The sequence below is a fragment of the Staurois parvus genome, unplaced genomic scaffold (genome assembly GCF_062004578.1).
Source record: "Staurois parvus isolate SC_StPar_1 unplaced genomic scaffold, SC_StPar_1.0 ptg000055l, whole genome shotgun sequence".
In the NCBI taxonomy this organism is placed as follows: Eukaryota; Metazoa; Chordata; class Amphibia; order Anura; family Ranidae; genus Staurois; species Staurois parvus.
Genome location: NW_028317851.1, coordinates 348,384 through 366,638, shown reverse-complemented (window position 1 = coordinate 366,638; position 18,255 = coordinate 348,384). Strand labels below are relative to the sequence as shown.

General features: G+C 41.4%; 1 protein-coding gene across 1 annotated transcript in view; it reads right to left on the bottom strand.

The window, feature by feature from the left end:
• Positions 1-497: 497 nt before the first annotated feature.
• The window catches only part of LOC149470023 (potassium/sodium hyperpolarization-activated cyclic nucleotide-gated channel 1-like), a gene marked incomplete at its 3' end in the record, with an annotated part of 261,363 nt that continues 243,605 nt past the window's right edge, over positions 498-18,255 (bottom strand). Inside the window, exon 3 of the mRNA XM_089668097.1 lies at positions 498-659. Within this exon, the coding sequence (XP_089524223.1) occupies positions 498-659 (162 nt within the window). The remainder of the gene's footprint in view (positions 660-18,255) is intronic.

Below are 18,255 nucleotides of genomic sequence, written 5' to 3'. Positions count from 1 at the left end.
TGCATTGAATAAAGGCAGTACGCCACAACACATGGTGACACAGGAACTGTGCTGCCTTAGTGCATTGGGATGCCATTCAAAATAATTAGCACCAGAACATTCTAACAGGTATTGTCCCTTAACTTGCATTGTGGCAGAAAAAGTTTAACCCTTAAAATTCATGTCCAAGCTCAGCCGCAGTAGAGCATATGAAGCTCTGACTTCCCCACCAGTCAAGACTCCAAAGACCTTCACCCAACATTGAAAGTCTGGTTTTGTATGGACTTTGTCAATTATCCTTTTTATTCCACTGAAAATATGACTTAGGCACACCGTATTTATTTCTTTTCCCCATTACTAACAGGAAAAGAATGTTGGATGTGAAATCTGATGATAGGCCTTTCTCATGACCAAGCCACAAGATCTATAGAGGCAGAGATTTACCCTAGTCATATATCAGGATTACATATACGGATTACAACATACAGAATTCATTGAAGAGCTCATCAAATACTTACAACCATATTATTTAAGGACACCCAGCAATCACTAGGAAACTCCTGAAGCAATGGGACCAGAAACTGTAGGCAGCCGTCCCAGTGGCAGAGGAGAAGCATCATTCCTATGAGGTTAAATATTCTAACCACAGCGCTGGCGAGGTCATAGGTCATGTGGAAAATCTGCAAGAAAAGAACAAGAAGTAATTTAGTATTAGAATACTATTAGTATATATTTATAAGGAGCACAGTTTAAAGTGGATCTTCACTGCATCTGAGCACCACAAACCAAAAAATTCAAAGCAAACATCCATCCATGTCTTTATGCTTTACTTTCTGGCCATGGCCATCTTGCGTAAGGGCAATGTAGCATTTACTTCCTGGAATCCATCTGCCCTTAGCTCAAGCATGCATGCAGGAGAGTGTGTTTAGCGGAGAAAACCCCCCTTCCCCTCCTGAAGACTCCTGGGATGGATGATATAATTTGTCTAGAAAAGAAACCAAGAAGTAACTGAGGAAATCTAAAAAAGAAAAAAAAAAAACAAAGAGTTTAAGGGCCGGTTCACACTATAGAAACGCAGTCTGTCTGGACAGTGCTGTAGCGATCACATGCACCCTCCCAAAAAAAAAAAAAAAAAAAAAAAAAAACATCTAGCAATACGCACTAAACTGAGCATGTGCACACTTGCTCCCAAGGCTGTGTTCTGTCAGCAGATGGATTGGGGACTGTGGAAGAAGGGAAGGATCAGAGAAGGCAGGATCAAACAGAATTTTTACACAATGTGGAGGATTAACCCCTTAGGTTCCAGTGAGTATAACAAGCATGCTTTACTGCTTATACAGACTGATTTTACTGTTGTGGGTTTTAGTAACACTTTAATGCCTAGGTTTACAAAACAAATAAATAAATAAGCACAAAGGAATTTATGTACTTTCAGGCTCCATGCACACGGGACGTTTTGATAACGCTGGTAATATTAACTGTGTAAAGTCACTTTAAAAATGTGATTTTTCAGCTTTTTTTTAGCGTTTTTGCATTAGCGGTTATAAGTGTTTTTCCGCATTTTTCCGCGTTTGCATTTTTAGCATTTTTTGTTGTAAAAAAGTCGAACAACGCAGGTTTGCGACATTTTACTGCGTTTTGCCTTGTTTTTCAGCGTTAGAGCGTTTTTACAGCAAAGAAACTCCTCTAGAAGCCAACTAGTCCGGGGCTTTTTTCCAGCCAAAAATAGCTTCCCTGACAAAAAACGTTGATTACGGTCTATGTGTGCATGGACACAAAAGAACATGCTGGGGGGGTTTACTGGCTGTAGAAAAAACAGTCAAAAGCCAAAAACAGCAGCTGTAAAAACATCAAGTGTGCATGAGGACTCAGAGTGATGTGTTCCTTGTGCTTCTGTCTTCTAGTTCAGCTGCATTTGTTTTCTTTTTTTCCCTGTTTTTGATCAGGTGATCTGACCAGTAGGTCTCTTATTTTTCAACTCTCTTTAACAGACCAAGCTGTCCATACAAACTGGCAGTCAGCAGAGTGGGTTGAGACAAACCATTTAACACTGACAGGGGTTCTTACAGTGGTCAGTGTTTGTTCATTTATGTAAAACTTTCCCATCAAAAGGAAAAAACAAAAACAGAAAAAACTTAGAGAAGGACAATGCTGCTATCTAAAGGTGTCTCCATTGCTTCTCCAGTGGAGTGGAGACACTGTAACAGAGGGAGCTTATTATTGGCCAGATCACTAGGTGAAAATAAAGGAAGAAACCAGAAAAAAGGGCAGCACGGTGGCTAAATGGTTAGCCCTTCCACCTAGCAGTACTAGGGTCGCTGGTTTGAATCCCAACCATGGCACCACCTGCCTGGAGTTTGCATGTTCTCCCTGTGTACTCTGGTTTCCTCCCATACTCTAAACACATACAGGTTAATTGGCTCCTGTCTAAATTGGCCCTAGTATGTGTATGTATGAATGTAAGTTAGGGACCTTAGATTGTTCACTCCTTGAGGGTTAGGGACTGATGCGAATGTTATATATATATATATATATATATATATATATATATATATATATATATATATAGCTGCGTAAACTGACGGCGCTATATAAATACCTGTAATAAATAAAACAAATGCAGCCAACACAACTAAGAATTAGTGAACTGCAATATATTACATTTTTGTTTATAGATTAAACACTTTTAATGCACCAGGTTGTATCATCCTGTACCCTGTCCCAAATGACAATCGCTGTGCTTTTGGAGGATCTGTCCCAAGCAGTGCTTGTTTACTGCATGCAGCATTGTTTACCCCTCTGTTACCATCCTGGGATTTCGGTTTGTTGTTGTATCATGGCAATATCTTATCTGATCACTGTGAGTGAGTGCATTATGTATCTCTCTCTAGATGGATGGTGGGATTTTTTTAATGCACCCATTTTGTTTTCCTTAGGTCTCTTCAATCATGGGAGTGCAGGGAGGACTGTCAGTAGGGTGAAGCTGATCAGCAGCCTTGATCATTGAAATTGTCCTGAGAGGTGGGATGCACCATAGGACTAACAGTGCTTTCAATCAATCTGATTATGGTTCCGCACTGTTCGTGTCTAGATTGATTTTTTTTCATGCAGAGATTACAAACAGAGAAATATGACCTTTTGGACTTAGTCACATGGAGCCCTTTTCATTTTAAAAACAATACATCTGAGAAATCTTTCCTGTTCTTCATTCCGATTACACAGGCATGCATCTGGTGGGCAGCCTGACCTGGAGCTGGCACTGAAAATGTGTTTTTATGTTGATAAATAACCTTCGTCCCTGCCAAGAGAAAGGCATTCCTCTGATTGCCGACATTACTAAATTTCCTCTACGGTGCTCTTTATTTCCATTGGCTGGAGTTTTATGGACCATTTGTAAAATGTATTCATGAATGTAAATTATGGTCACATAAAAGGCAACAAATGGCATCATTTTGTCTGCTACACTTGCAAGAGTCCGAGTCCAAGGTTATTGGATCAAAAAGCTCTTTTACAGAGAATAAAATTACAGAGCTACAAAAAATTGACTTTTTCTGTAAAAATCAGCCATCACATAACTCCACCTTTAAATTAAACTAAGGTCAAGTTACATTTCTTGCAGATATAAATGTGATACTGATCAGCCTAATGCAGTGTTTCTCAACCCTTTTAATAAGAAGGAACCCTTGAAATAGCATGGGTCATAGAAATCACCTGCTAATAATTACTATATTTACAATTTATAGCACATTAGCGTTAACAGTCATTTAAGTTATTCCGCCACCTTACACTGATAGTCAATGAAAAGTGCCCCCTTACATCAGCAGTAAGTGAAATCCTACCTTGCATAAATGGTTAGTGGAGAAAGGCTACTTTAGATTGGTGGTAATCGGGATAACTGTTCCATTGGTGGTCAGTGAGAAAAAATACTCCTTTCATTGGTGGTCAGTGGAAAGAATGCTCTTTACATTGGTGATCAGTGGGACGAATGTTCCTTACATTGCTGGCAAATGGGAAAATGCTCCTCACAATCGTGGCCTGTGAGAAAAATGCTCCTTTCATTGGATGTCATGTTTCACATGACTATCCTATGCCTTTAAGTTTTTCTATATTTTGTTTCTGCTCCTCCTTTTCCTTTGGTTTAGTTAATTCTGTATAGATTGCCCTCCTCCTTTCCCAGAAATGCATTGCAGCTCTAGCCTCATGTCATGAAGCAGGAACACATTACGATCTGTTGACCTATCGAATGTTCATTGTTGTAAGAGTCTCTCAGTTTATGGAATAAACTAACCAAGATCTACAAGATGTCTTATCGATTGAGTCAGTGACTGTGGTATCCAGCTGAGGTTGAAGTAATCACTAACTCATCACAACTGTAAGTTACAGAGATCACACTATCAATGCTTAGATTGGAGAGACAGAACAGTCAAAAGATCTGTGGAAAACTTCATAGGATCCTGGCCAGTCAAAAGATCTGTGGAAAGCTTCATAGGATCCTTGCAAGTCAAAGGATCAGTGAAATGTCTTCATAAGAATCCTTGCTAGCTAGAATACATAGTGAGATATTACATGGATACTGGATATAACAGCTATAGAGAGAATGTTTATTGTTGTAAGATTCTCTCAGTTTACAGAATAAATGTCACAAGATCTACAAGATGTCTAATCGATTGGGTCACTGACTGTGGTATCCAGCTGAGGTTGAAGCAGGGGCGGACTGACCATTCGAGCACTTGGGCACTGCCCGAGAGCCCGGGGTCAGTAGGGGGCCCCATTAGATGCCCCTGGTACCTTTTCATTGGCTTTTTCATAGGCTTTTTTGGGTGTGGGTGAGGACACAGGGGCCCCATGATCCCCTATTGCCCGGGGGCCCCATGAGTTCTCAGTCCGCCCCTGGGTTGAAGTTATCAATATCTCATCACAACTATAAGTTACAGAGATCACACTATCAATGCTTAGATTGGAGAGACAGAACATTGGTGGTCATCGGAAAGAACACCCCTAACATTTGAGGTCAGTGAAAACAATGCTCTTTACATCTATGGTCAGTGGGAAGAATGTTCCTCACATTCAGTGTTCAGTGGGAAAAATGCTCCTTACATTAGTGATAAGTGAGAAGAATGTTTCTTACATTGCAGGGCAATTGAAAAATGCTTCTTACATTGGTGGCCTGTGAAAAAAATGCTCCTTTCATTGGTGGTCAGTGGAAAGAATATCCCTAACATTGGTGCTCAATGAGAAGAATTCTCCTTACAGTAGTGGTTGGTAGGAAGAATGTTCCTTGCATTGGTGGCCAGTGTGAAGGGTGTTCCATACATTTGTTGTCAGTGGGAAAAATGCTCCTTACATCGATGGTCAGTGGGAAGAAAGTATCTTACAGTGGTGGTCAGTGGGAAGAAAGATCCTTAGAATGGTGGTCAGTGGGAAGAAAGATCCTTAGAATGGTGGTCAGTGGAAAGAAAGATCCTTAGAATGGTGGTCAGTGGGAAGAAAGATCCTTAGAATGGTGGTCAGTGGGAAGAAAGTTCCTTACATTGGTGGTCAGTGGTAAAAATGCTCCTTACATTGGTGGTCAATGAATAAGAAGGTTCCTTACATTGGTGGTCAGTGGGAAGAATACTCCTCATATAAATAGCTAAAAAAGATAATTGGGGTCAATAATTTCCTATCTGATGGTTGGAAATTGCTGATCTAAGGGTCAAAAATTGCTCATGAAACCCTAGTCTTGAGCACTGTACTAGAATAAGCAAGTCCAAGCAGTGTTTTTCAAGAGAACTAAGAGGCTCATCTACTGTAAACATTCATGTAAAAAGTATAGAGAAGATCTTGATGTGTTTGGCACTACGTACACATAGTAAACCAACCGATACCTTGCTTGTTGCCATTCAGAAGACAAGTACGCAATATGCTGAAAAACATGTGGCTATCTGACCATCACCTACCTATATGGCCAAACGTATGTGGCTACCTCTTCGACTTACTGAGCTGAAGTGTTTCCAGTAAAGGGAACTACTATGTGCTACGACACATAAAGACATTTTTCACAATTGTGTGTTTACAACCTACTGGCAACAGTTTGGGAAGGCTGTTTTCTATTCCAGTATGACTATACCCCTGTGTACAAAGCAAAATTCCATTAAGATATTGGGGAAATTCAACAAAGTATTTTTGACACTTTTCTGACTTCATAGTCCCTTTATAATGTCTTGATGTCTTGTGCCAAAACCATGAAAGCCTTGAGACAGTTTTGGTAACAGTTCTGACCCGTACAACAGATGCAGGTAGTTCTCATCACTATTACAATCTGCTGTTGGTTGGTTGTGTGGCTGTACAGGGTTGTTTTTTTTTTTTGGGGGGGGGGTTATGGTTTTAACTTTATTAATTTTATTATTGCGTTTTGCATATTAGCTTCATTTGAACAAATTGACTTTGGACAACGTGAAATGCTACATGTCTGTCTAGGCATAAAAGTGTAAAATAAATGTTATAATTGTCAAGAATACTTTTCTATGTACAGCCTAGCAGTACCAAATATTTAGGAACTGCAGATCAACACTTCAATTTAAAAATTTTCCACCAAATGACCATCACTGATTACTCATTACAATGTGCTGCCATATGACCTGCGAGGAAAAAAAATATGCTGACATCAAGTGTTTGCGCTATCAGGAAAAAAAAACATTAAATGAATGCCATGTTATCTTAAAGATGATTAAGATGCAGCATTTAAAGTACAGGCAAACCAAACTGATAAAATCCCAAGTAAGTGTTAACTCAGTATTTTTAAATCTGCAAATTTCATTAACCACTTGAGCTCCAGAGGATTTACCCCCCTTAATGACCAGGCCTCTTTTTGCTACTCGGCACTGCACTAATTCAGCTGATAATTGCGCGGTCATGCAATGCTGCACCCAAACAAAATTTACGTCCTTTTTTTCACACAAATAGAGCTTTCTTTTGTTGGTATTTGATCACCTGTGCGCTTTTTATTTTTCACGCTATAAACAAAAAAAGGCCAAAAATATTGAAGAAAAACAATATTTTTTACTTTCAGCTATAAAAAATATACAGTAAACTCAAAGTTAGTTATAAATTTAGGCCAAAATGTATTCTGCTCCATGTTTTTGGTAAAAAAAATCCCAATAAGTGTATATTGATTGCTTTGTGTGAAGTTATAACGTCTACAAACTATGGTATAGATACTGCAATTTACGCCATTTTTCTGCTATACAGCGCTGCGCTAGTTTAACGGACAATTGCGTGGTCATGCAATACGGTACATAAATGAAATTTACATCCTTTTTTTCCCCACAAATTGAGCTTTCTTTCGGTGGTATTTGATTGCCTGTGCGGTTTTTATTTTTTGCGCTATAAAAAAAAAGGCTGACAATTTTGAGGGAAAAAAAACAATATTTTGGACTTTTTGCTATAAAACATGTCCAGTAAAAAAAAAATGCAAAAATCAAATTTAGTCATAAATTTCTACCAAAATGCATTCTGCGACATGTCTTTGCTAAAAAAAAACCAATACGTGTAAATTAATTGGTTTACGTGAAAGTTATAGCGTTTACAAATGGCAGGAAAGATACTGGGATTTTTAATTTTTATTTATACTAATAATGGCGCCGATCAGCGACATATGGCGGCAATCAGCGACATATGACGGCGACCAGCGACTTATGGCGGGACTGAGGCGGACATTTTGACACTGGGGGGGAGCTGACTTGGGGTCACTGACATCCCCAGTGACACCAATACAGTGATCAGTGAAAAAAAACCACTGAAACTGTATTAATGTCACTGGGGAGGAAGGGGTTAACATTTTTAGTGTTCACTGTGGGAGGGGAGTGTTTTACTAAGGGGGCGGGGGTGTGTGCTGGACTGGGGGAGGGAGGGGGGAGCTGATCGAGGGAGAGAAACTGTATTCTCCCTCTGCAGCTTGGCGGCGAACTGTCACAGAGCAGGCTGTGTGTAAACAATGCAGCCCTGCTCTGTTTCAGTGTTTACCGCTCATCGCGGGAAAACGGCCGGTAAAAACCGGCCGTGACCCGGCGGCGGGGACCCGCTGCTGACACCCGTGGGACAGGTAGGGCGGGCGCGTGCCTCGCGCGCGCCCCCTGCCTGTTTTGTAGGCACACGTTTTAAAACGTGCTTTTGCCTACGAGCGCCGCCCTGCCACCATTTATATGCGGTGGCTGGGCGGCATGTGGTTAAAATAATTCAATCTGATGTGATCCTGCTAGGCAAATTCTGTTATAGGGTGACAACACCATGGCCCTGTCTCCAAGTTGAGCTTCTTGGTTACACAGGCTTAAAAAATAAACAGTTAAAAGTAGCCAAATCACAGTTGTAAAGGTGTTTTCCCCACTCCACTGCAGCTAGCAGGTCTATTCATGCAAAAAAGATTTGTCAACCATTGTTGCTCTGCAATGGCAGCTTGAATGTGTGTCAATACAAAACTGATAGGGCCCATCCGCACTCTAGCAGAGAGCTGCATTTCTTGGCATAAGAAAAATGCACTTCTCTGCAAGAACACACAGAGATGAATGCTTTTCCATGTGCCCTGTTCACGCTTACCCACAGTTGTCATCTGCGGTGCAGAAATCTGCAACACTGCTGCAGGTGAACTGTTCAAAAACGCTCAGACAGTTGGGGGTGACTGGTGGGGGGGGGGGGGCAAATTACAATTACCGATCTCCCTGTATATGTCTCCATGAAGGAACTGAAAGCTCCTTCTACTCCTCTCCCTCCCATAACATTCAGCTGCTTTCATAGAAAGCCAAACAGGGAGATCCATGCTTGTAATTCACCCCTGCATTGCACCAATCACCCCCCCCCCCAGTGCCCTTGGGATTCCCCTTAATCTCTGGGCCACCCCTGTGGGCTCCCCTTACCACCCCTCCTCCCTCTAGTGATAACTAAAGATCTATACAGGGGAATTAGGACCTCTCCTTCCTCCTGCTGGTGATCATTCAAGTGATAAAGATCTATATAGGGAATATAGACTTCCTTTCCCATGCTGATGATCATTCTAGCGATAATTAAAGATCTATATAGAAGAATCAGGACCTCCTCCTTCCCGCTAATGACCCCTCTAGTGATAACTAAAGATCTATACAGGGGAATTAGGACCTCTCCTTCCTCCTGCTGGTGATCATTCAAGTGATAAAGATCTATATAGGGAATAAAGACCTCTTTCCCCACACTGGTGATCATTCTAGCGATAATTAAAGATCTATATAGAAGAATCAGGGCCTCCTTTCTGCAGTTGGCAATCCTCCTAGTGATAAAAATCTATACGGGAGAATAAAGGCCCCATTCCTCCTGCTGGTGATCCTTCTAGTTATGGTTCCCAGAATTACTGGTATATTCACTTTCTCAGCTGCCAGGACACATTATTTGCTCACTACTTTGGCCGGACATACACTTTAAGCTATCAGCACTTAAACACACCTCCACTAATAGATGTGAAGTGCAGCGCTGCACTTCACATTTTTTAGTCACTATATAGGTTTTTATACTACCTCTTTGTGTTAGCTGCTTTGTATTATCAGTCAGTACGGATATTTTTTATTTTATTACACCTCCACTAATACTCTGGTTTGACACTCTTTAAAGAATCCTCAGAATACTATTAGGCACAAGTAAATTTTAAAAGTATCTAAATTCAAACATTTTTGTGGTTTTCAAAGAACTTGGATAGGGTTGGAACTTGTCAGTGACTTTGGCTGTCTGTGCCCCCCTAGGGAGGATATACCCTTTCTATTTATTCTGGTGACCAGTGACACTGAAAGTAATGGGAAATGTCCTATAACAGGAGATGAGGGAAATTTGCAATGGTAACTCCTGTTCCAGTGACAACTGTTTAAGAGGGGAAGTTCCTTCCCTTTGGAGACACAAATTCTCACTTACTGTTGTGTCTCCAGGATGTTGGTTATGTGTTATAGAAGACACTGGTAGTGATGAGGCAGAACTATGACTTTACTTGTGTGGCTTAAGTTACAAACATACAGAGCACATTTCAGCAGACTGTATAACAGCAGACATATTACTTCCTGAAGAGATGATAGAGAAGAGGAAAGTATCAGCAAGTTTTACACGTACACAACTAGTAACCTTTAGTGTACAGTGCCATCTACTGGTCAAGTGATATTAACACAGAAATACTATATATAGTACATTATAGTACATGCTGTTGCATTCCCAACACAGGACAGGATGGGAGAGAAAGTCTCTCCAATGGGAAACTAATGTAGCAGGCTCCTTGTACAAGAGGATTCAGAAGGAATCACATGTTCAGCAGTCAGTCCTTCCTCTCTCTCCCCTATTTGTAAAACCTGGGCATTCTGCCAGGGATGCTGGGATCTCACCCATCCGGGGCCCTGTGCAAGCCACAGATCCCTCTGCCTGCTTTGCCCCTCACCACCAGTGTAATTGAGACTGTCTGCCCCGGGGACTGACACATACTGGGAGATTGCATCCTGCGACTGCTCCTGGTCTTGGGGTGCTTTGTGTTGCCTTTAGACACTGAGGTTGGACCCTCTCAGCCCAGAAACCTAGTGAAATCGGATGTAACCCACACCAGCTGAAACTCCAAAGAAGCCTTCAGCTGCTATTTACTTCATTGGAAGGACTAAACGTGCACCAACTAGAGCTCCACCGTTACAAGGACTAGAGTGGGGGAATCTGGCTTAGTAGCCTTATTAGAGGTACCTCTTTATTGCATTCTGTTCTGACTCTGAGGTGATTTTTGGCTAACGCCCCTCAGAAGCAGAATCATACACTGGTGTGGGTAATACATTTCATTGATAGAGTATAAGTAAGTTTATTTGTTTGATATCAGTTGTATTCTGCTTAAAGTGCAACACTGCCATCAGGAGACTCTTGGCTGTGAAGCCCTCTAGTGGCAGACCAAATTTACTGCATTGCACAAAAGAAGAAAAGTAAGTTTTGAAGTTGAAAGGGGAACCCCACCCCTCTACACTGCATTTCATTCTCCATAAAATTGTTCTTGTTTCATTTAACCCTGTGTCAGGAAATGTCTTGGCAGGGTATTTGCTATTCATTACCAGTTGTGCCAGAGGGATTGGGTTTGCTTAGGGTTGGATCTATTGAGCGCAGGGCCCATAATATATTCCAGCTTGTCCCAAGGGGCAGTGCTACACTAACAAAAAAAAAATGTTGAGGCTTGTAACCATTGCGCACTCGCTGCAAAACAAACAGCTTGGACTTTATATACACTTTATAGAAAAGAAAGCACCAAGTTAAGCTGTATATCTGTATATCTATGTATAAGCTGTATATCTGCACAGAAGTGTTCGTCAAACAATAAATGTATGTGCTAAAGACGTTACCTCTGACCGATGCAACTCCAACCCTGTCATATGTCCAATCATATGGGCTCTCTACGAAGAATTGAGGGAGCCAGCCAGGGTGATCGTGTCTGAAGCTACCAGATAATCTTTCCTATTAGTCACCGTGTGTTCTCCAATATATGGAGGCAGACCATATCCCTTTGATTCAGCCTGGGTAGGGACTAACAATTAGTGTTTTCACAGCTATACTGTTGCACTACATAGCCTGCAGTTAATGAAAGAGACCACAAAAAAATGTCAGGTTTGAAAGAAGAGGCCCTGCATGAGAGCATTATACAGGGCACCAGCAGGGAACCTTTAATAGGCTTGCTATAGGCTTCGTATGGGTTGCAGTGCAATTTCACAGATACTACCAAGATATTATTCTGCATGATTAATTCCTCCTATTTATTGTATTAGGTATGCACATAATAATCAACAAAGAGGGTTTATATTCCAGCAATACTGAAATAATGGATGATAATATTCCCCCTTTACTTTGTTTTAATGAGACTGGCACATTAAGAGGCTAAATGAACCTTGACAAGAAAATATAGGCCACTAGGTAAATATATACAACAGCTGGAGAACCATGCTCAGAAATGATCAGTGTTCAGTTGTACTGGAACACAGTAATATAATGATGCTCACTTGTGCCATGGAATAAGGCTGTGTCAGCAAACTTACTGGTTTTTCCATTAGATGACATCAACAAAAGCCACGCATAATTTTCACAAATTTAACCCCTTCACGCCAACCGCCTCCTGCCCCTTTAAGAGTTCTAACAGCCGGGAGACTGGCATTTGGGTCATGTGACTGCTGTGATTTACTCAGGAGCTTACCTATCCCCACTGGTTACCATGCTGGAAGCATGCAGGAGCACGCCTCGGTAAGTTATTTACATGGGACCGCATACATATGGCGGCTCGGCATTAAGGCCCAGCCACATATATGCATACAGCCGGTGTGAAGAAATGAACGTTAAAGCAGAACTCTATGCATACAGAATAAACCACCTTTGAAATACATTTGGGAATTGTTCTACTACGGATTTGTAAGTTTCTTCAGCCTCTAAGCAGGTGCTTGTGGGGTGTCATTGTATGTATTTTTGCTGTTATATTCTTTACACTGTGTTATACAGACAGGCGGACCTGGACTGGCCATAGGACACACGGGGCATTTGCCTGGTGGGCCGGGGGCCGAATGTCCTAAGAAGAGCAGTGTTTTGATGACAGGGGAGCATAGGTAAGTGGCGACTGTGGTCTGGACAGGGCTCACACAGACCGGGCCGCCATTCACCTCCCACTGTGCGGCCATGCCTAAAGCAAGGCCAGCAGGAAGTGCACAAGAAGGTGGGAGAGACAGCTCCAGTGACACAAAGGAAGTGCCTGCAGGATATACACACCTCCCAGGCCGGCCATTGCAGATACAGCTGCACTGAAGGGATGGCAGCCTTTCTCCTTCATAATACAGGCTGGCACACCGTGACAGATGCACAGTGTTCATTCAGATTACATCACATCATGCGATAGTACTTAGAGCCCATGGGGAAATTAATTTGATTTTTAAATTCGTTCAATAATTTATTTGGATAACGAATGGATTCGAATTTCGTTTCATTAGGATGCACGTGGCACCAGCTGAATGTCCAATCAGCTCACGCCATTTCTCTTGGTGGGTTGGACTAACAGGGATTTATATAAGGTAATGCTTAAGCCAAGGTGTCACACCAACACCACCGTCTGGCTAACAACAAAATTTGGGTGACAACAAAATATTTGGTTGCGTACGATATATCGAATGCGTCCGAAAATGTATCAAATTTTTCAAAAGAATTAGGACAACTTTTCAAAACCACCCAGACTAACAAATATATGAAATTAATACCAAAGAAATGAAACACATCCCGAAAATGAACTGGAATGACACAATGAGCACGAAGAAACAAAAATATCAACCTAGCAAATGCATCCAAAACAAAATTTTATGGCATGCACATGTCTAGTAAATATAAATAATAAACATGCCATACTTGCATGCTGTGTGCAATAGTTTTGCACTAAGCAGTCCCAATCCTCCTGTTCTCGGGTCCACCATTGGCGCTCCTGGCTCCTCCCCCCAATGGATCAATGCTATGGAGGCACTTATGTGTGCTCACTCTTGAGCCCACTTTGTGTGTCCACAAACACAGAGCGCAGCTCAGCTCTGCCCCCTCCTCGCTGGTTGTGATAGTAACAGGATCCAATGGTTCCTGTTGCTGTCTCTTAGCCAATGAGGAGGGAGAAAGCTAGGGGAGCCACTGCTCACATGCACATTGTTGGATCGAGATTGGGCTCAGGTAAGTATTGGGGGGAGCTGTACACTGAAGGTAAAAAACCTTCAGCCTTTAGAACCACTTTAACTCCAGGCACAAAAATGTCATCTAAATATAGCCACAAAGGATATAAATATACTGCGTGTTTACCAAATACCTTTGCAAACCCAGATATTACCTTGCAGATGTAGTGGTGATATCATCACTGTGCTGTACTTAGTGTACTACAGGCTGCCTACAGAAAAATACAGGAGGGGCGGATACAAGACCATTCACCCTGCACAAGGAGAGAGAGCAGCAATGACCGGTCTCTATTACAGGAAGCTCCTACACAGAGGCAAAGTATCATAATGCTGCACAAATCTGAAAGAAATACACAAAGCACTGAAAAATTCCAGTAATAATACATGTCTCCTGTATTGAGACAATATTTGTTTATCCCAGAGCTCAGCTTTAATTAGAATAGAAAGGTATGCTACATGTGCACCATTTACTATCTGGAGCCCCTTTGGACTACTTGGCTGTACAGTAATGGTGCGGTTGTCCCTGGAGTGTTACATTTCAATGCGTTCTTTTAGTAAATTAAAAATGTATTCATTAAAAATGAACAGCTCAAAACAGCTACAGAACTCCTGCTGCCACTTGAACATCCAGTGGGCTAATGTAAAGGGAACGTACAGTCTATTAAATGATTTATCAGCTATACATATAAAAGATGTGTTTGATGCATTTATAATCTTATCAACATGTGTTCATCTTTTAAAGCCCCTTGTTTCTATATGTAGTTGGTCATTTTATATTTAGACTGACATACCTGCTTATTATACACGCAGGCTGTGCTTTCTACTTCGCAGTGCCTTACAAAGGCTGTGCTTCATTGCTCATTGAAAACCACACACTCCCAGGGTGGCTGAGATTTTATCTTAATGGTTCTTAACATAGAACACCAGCTTAGGGTACCCTGGGGTCTACTTTGAGTATATCCCCCTTATATAAACTTAATAAAAAGACCTTTGTGAGAGGGACCATTCACAAATAATTGTATTTATATTTGTATCTACACATTTCTGTAACCTAGTGTGTTTATGGCTTTATAGTACATAGATATATAAATATAAAAACTATAGTATATACATATATACTATACAAGTGTCACAGAGATGTCTAGTTACACCGATCAGCCATGACCACTGACAGGTTAAGTAAATTATATTAGTTATTTTGTTACCATGATATCTGAAAGTTGGTGGGACAGATCAGACAGCAAGTAGACACATTGTCCATGAAGTTGTGTTAGGTCTGACTCTGCACCACCACAGACTGGTCTGGGTGCCCATGCTGACTGGTATCCACAGTCAATAGTGCCTACAATGGGCACATGGGTATCAGAACTGGAACACAGAGCAATAGAAGATAGTGGCCTGGCCTGATAAGTCATGTTTTCTTTACATCATGTGGATGGCTGGCTGCATGCGCATGGTTTACCTGGAGAAGAGATGGCACCAGGACGCAACATGTGAAGAAGGCGAGCCATCAGAGGCAGTATGATGCTTTGGGAGATGTTCTGCTGGGAAACCTTGAGTCTTGCCATTGATGTGGATGTTACTTGGATGTGTACCCCCCTACTTATACATTGTTGCTGACCAAGTACATCCCTTCAAGGAAATGGTATTCCTTTATGGCAGTGGCCTCTTTAAGCAGGGTAATACACCCTGCCACCCTGCAGTAATTATTCAAGAATTGTTTGAGGAACACAATAATGACTTTGAGGTGTTGACATTGCCTCCAAATTCCTCAGATCTAAATAAAATTACGCATCTGTGGAAGGGGTTGGAAAAACAAGTCCGATCCATGTAAGCTCTACCTCAACTTATAGGGCCTTAAAGTATCTGCTACGGATGGCTTGGTGCCAGATACCACATACCTTCAGAGGTCTAGTGGCATTCATACCTTGATGGCTTAAGGCAGTTTGGGTGAAAAAATGGGGGCCCAGTCAATATTAGGTTGGTAGTCAACGTTATGGCTGACTGGCGTAGAAGTACAAACATTTGTGAATAGTCCCTCTCACATAGGCCTTTTATTAAAGTGAAATTCCAGCTTAACCCCAACTGCTCTTAAAACTGTCCCCTCCCCCTCACTTGGGAACTCAGTGCTTTAGTAGGCAGCATGCTCTTTCATATGCTAACTGGTTTTATTATTTTCTTAAATACAGTATCTATCAAACATAGATGCTGCAAAAGGCATTCAGCATTACATCATCTATAAAGAACCTTCAGTCCTCAATAAGCTGAGCTGGCCACATAGTAATCTATGTTTTTCTTTGTTTTTTTTTTTCTACTGGCATATTCCTGGGGCCACTGTCAACATATTATAGGTCAGCATCACACTGCTGGAAACAGTTCTTTTGTACAGAGATGGCGACCCAACAAAATGGTATCCTCTGTGTTTGGCGCTCAACTGTATCAGTTGTTAGCATTTCTGATTGAGCCTGACTTGCCTCTTGGACCCTGCTAATCTGGCTGCTGTGTGTCCCAAGCATTACCTGATTTTCCAACTCAGATTAGAAGCAGTCTTGTGTGTTGTGTTATGTTACATTCTTGAACATCTCGTCCTGACCATTGCTTGTTTCATGAACCTTTCCTCTCTAGCGTCAGTTGTCATTATAAGGCAAAACCAAAAGGCAGCATCCAGGGAGAGTCCTACTATGAAAATGTCCTGAAATGTCCTTGCACAGTTTTCTGGTGAAAGAGACCAGATACCACCCTACCTCACTGGAGCCATCTACCAATACTAAGACACAGAAAGCCTATGGTCAGTGCTAAAGTTCACGTTAGACATGGTTGACCCAAAGAGACCAAGAGAAAGCTTTTCCCCAATAATTATTGTCCGCACATTTTTCTATCATCAGTAGAACACTAAGCCAAGTTAGGACCAGTATAACCTAGAAATGGTCTGACTTAGGCCCCGTTCACATGGGCGTATGAGTTTATGCCATAATATGCCAGATACCTCTAATTTTGTATATGTATGTGCGTTTAAGTGCATATTGCATTGAGCGTAAATGCATTGTAGTGTCCAGAATAATATATTACAATTATGACATCACCTTTTTATGTGTTTAGAGCAGAGGACTCCAAATGTTCTAAGCAAAGGGCCAGTTTACTGTCCTTCAGGCTTTATGGAGGGCTAGACTAAGGCCGGTAGGAGTAGAAAATGCCCCAGTGCCAGTAGGAAATAATGTCCCATCATTGGTTTTAAGCAGAGAAATAGTGCCCCATTGTTAATATCACTGGGAGGAATAATTCCCCATTGTCGGTGTCAATGGAAGGAATGACACCCTATCATTGGTGTCATTTGGAGGAATAATGTCCCATTGTTGGTATCAGTAGGACAAATAGTGCCCCATGGATTGTATCATTGCAAGGAATTATTCCCTATCATTGGTATTGGATGAATACTGCCTCATTGTTGGTATCAGTAGGACAAATAGTGCCCAATTGATAGTATCAGTGGAAGGAATGGTACCCTATCATTGGTATCAGAGAAATAGTGTCCCATCGATGGTGTCAGTAGAAGGAATGATACCCCATCCTTGATGTCAGTCGGAGAAATAATGCCCTATTCTTGGTATCAGTAGGACAAATAGTGCCCCATTGATGGTGTCAGTGGGAGGAACTGTACCCCATCATTGGTGTCAGTTGGAGGAATACTGTCCCAGGGGCCAGAGAAAACCAAGCAAAGGGCCATATTTGGGGCCCCGGCTGCAGTTTGAGTATCATGATATCTTAATATACCCCATGTGTTTGAATTACATTTACTGTATGTTGTGATCTTCTACTCTACAGCACAAACACAATTCTGCGCCTTCTTGTAGGGGCTGGGTGGGTGGGCGCCATTAACAGCAAATAAAACAAACTGTAAAAAAAACTAGAGAACAGCAATAACACACTGAAAGCTGTGCTCTCTGGAAGGTTGGTAATAACAGATTTCCTTCAATATTAGCAGTGAGTCACACAAAATGTGATGTTGCTATTATTTTGTGCGCTCAACGCCTCACTACGTCTAATGAAAACAAATGTATTTTTAGAAAGCAAATACTTTATTCACCTTTTCAATAGAGGACTGTGCACGAGCCACGTGATCCGCGACCCTTGGCAGATCATGCTGATTTCAGCATAAATTCGAGCTTAAATCAGATGGAAATACCACTGATCTGTAGAAAGCAGAAGATGCTTCTCATTAGAAGGACTGGTGTATGATATATGTCATGACATTCATAGGGACACATAGTAGATGATATAACAAAGTGTAATATCCGCATTCTTGGGCCTAATGTAAAACTACCAGGGGCCCCCTCTGTGCATCACCTGTGCCCGACCACAGAAGCAATCACAATTCCTTATTAATATTAATGTATATCTATGTCAGTGTGGTAAAAGAAACGTCATTCCTCTGGGCCTCATTCGTCTTCTCCTACAAGGGAATGCATTGTGGTTTGAACATAGTTTCACTTTGTTATGTTCAGGTATAAAAAAGCATTTAAACATTTATTTTTTTAGGTAAATATGAAATAATTAAAACTGAATATTATGTAATCCTTAATCCAGCCAG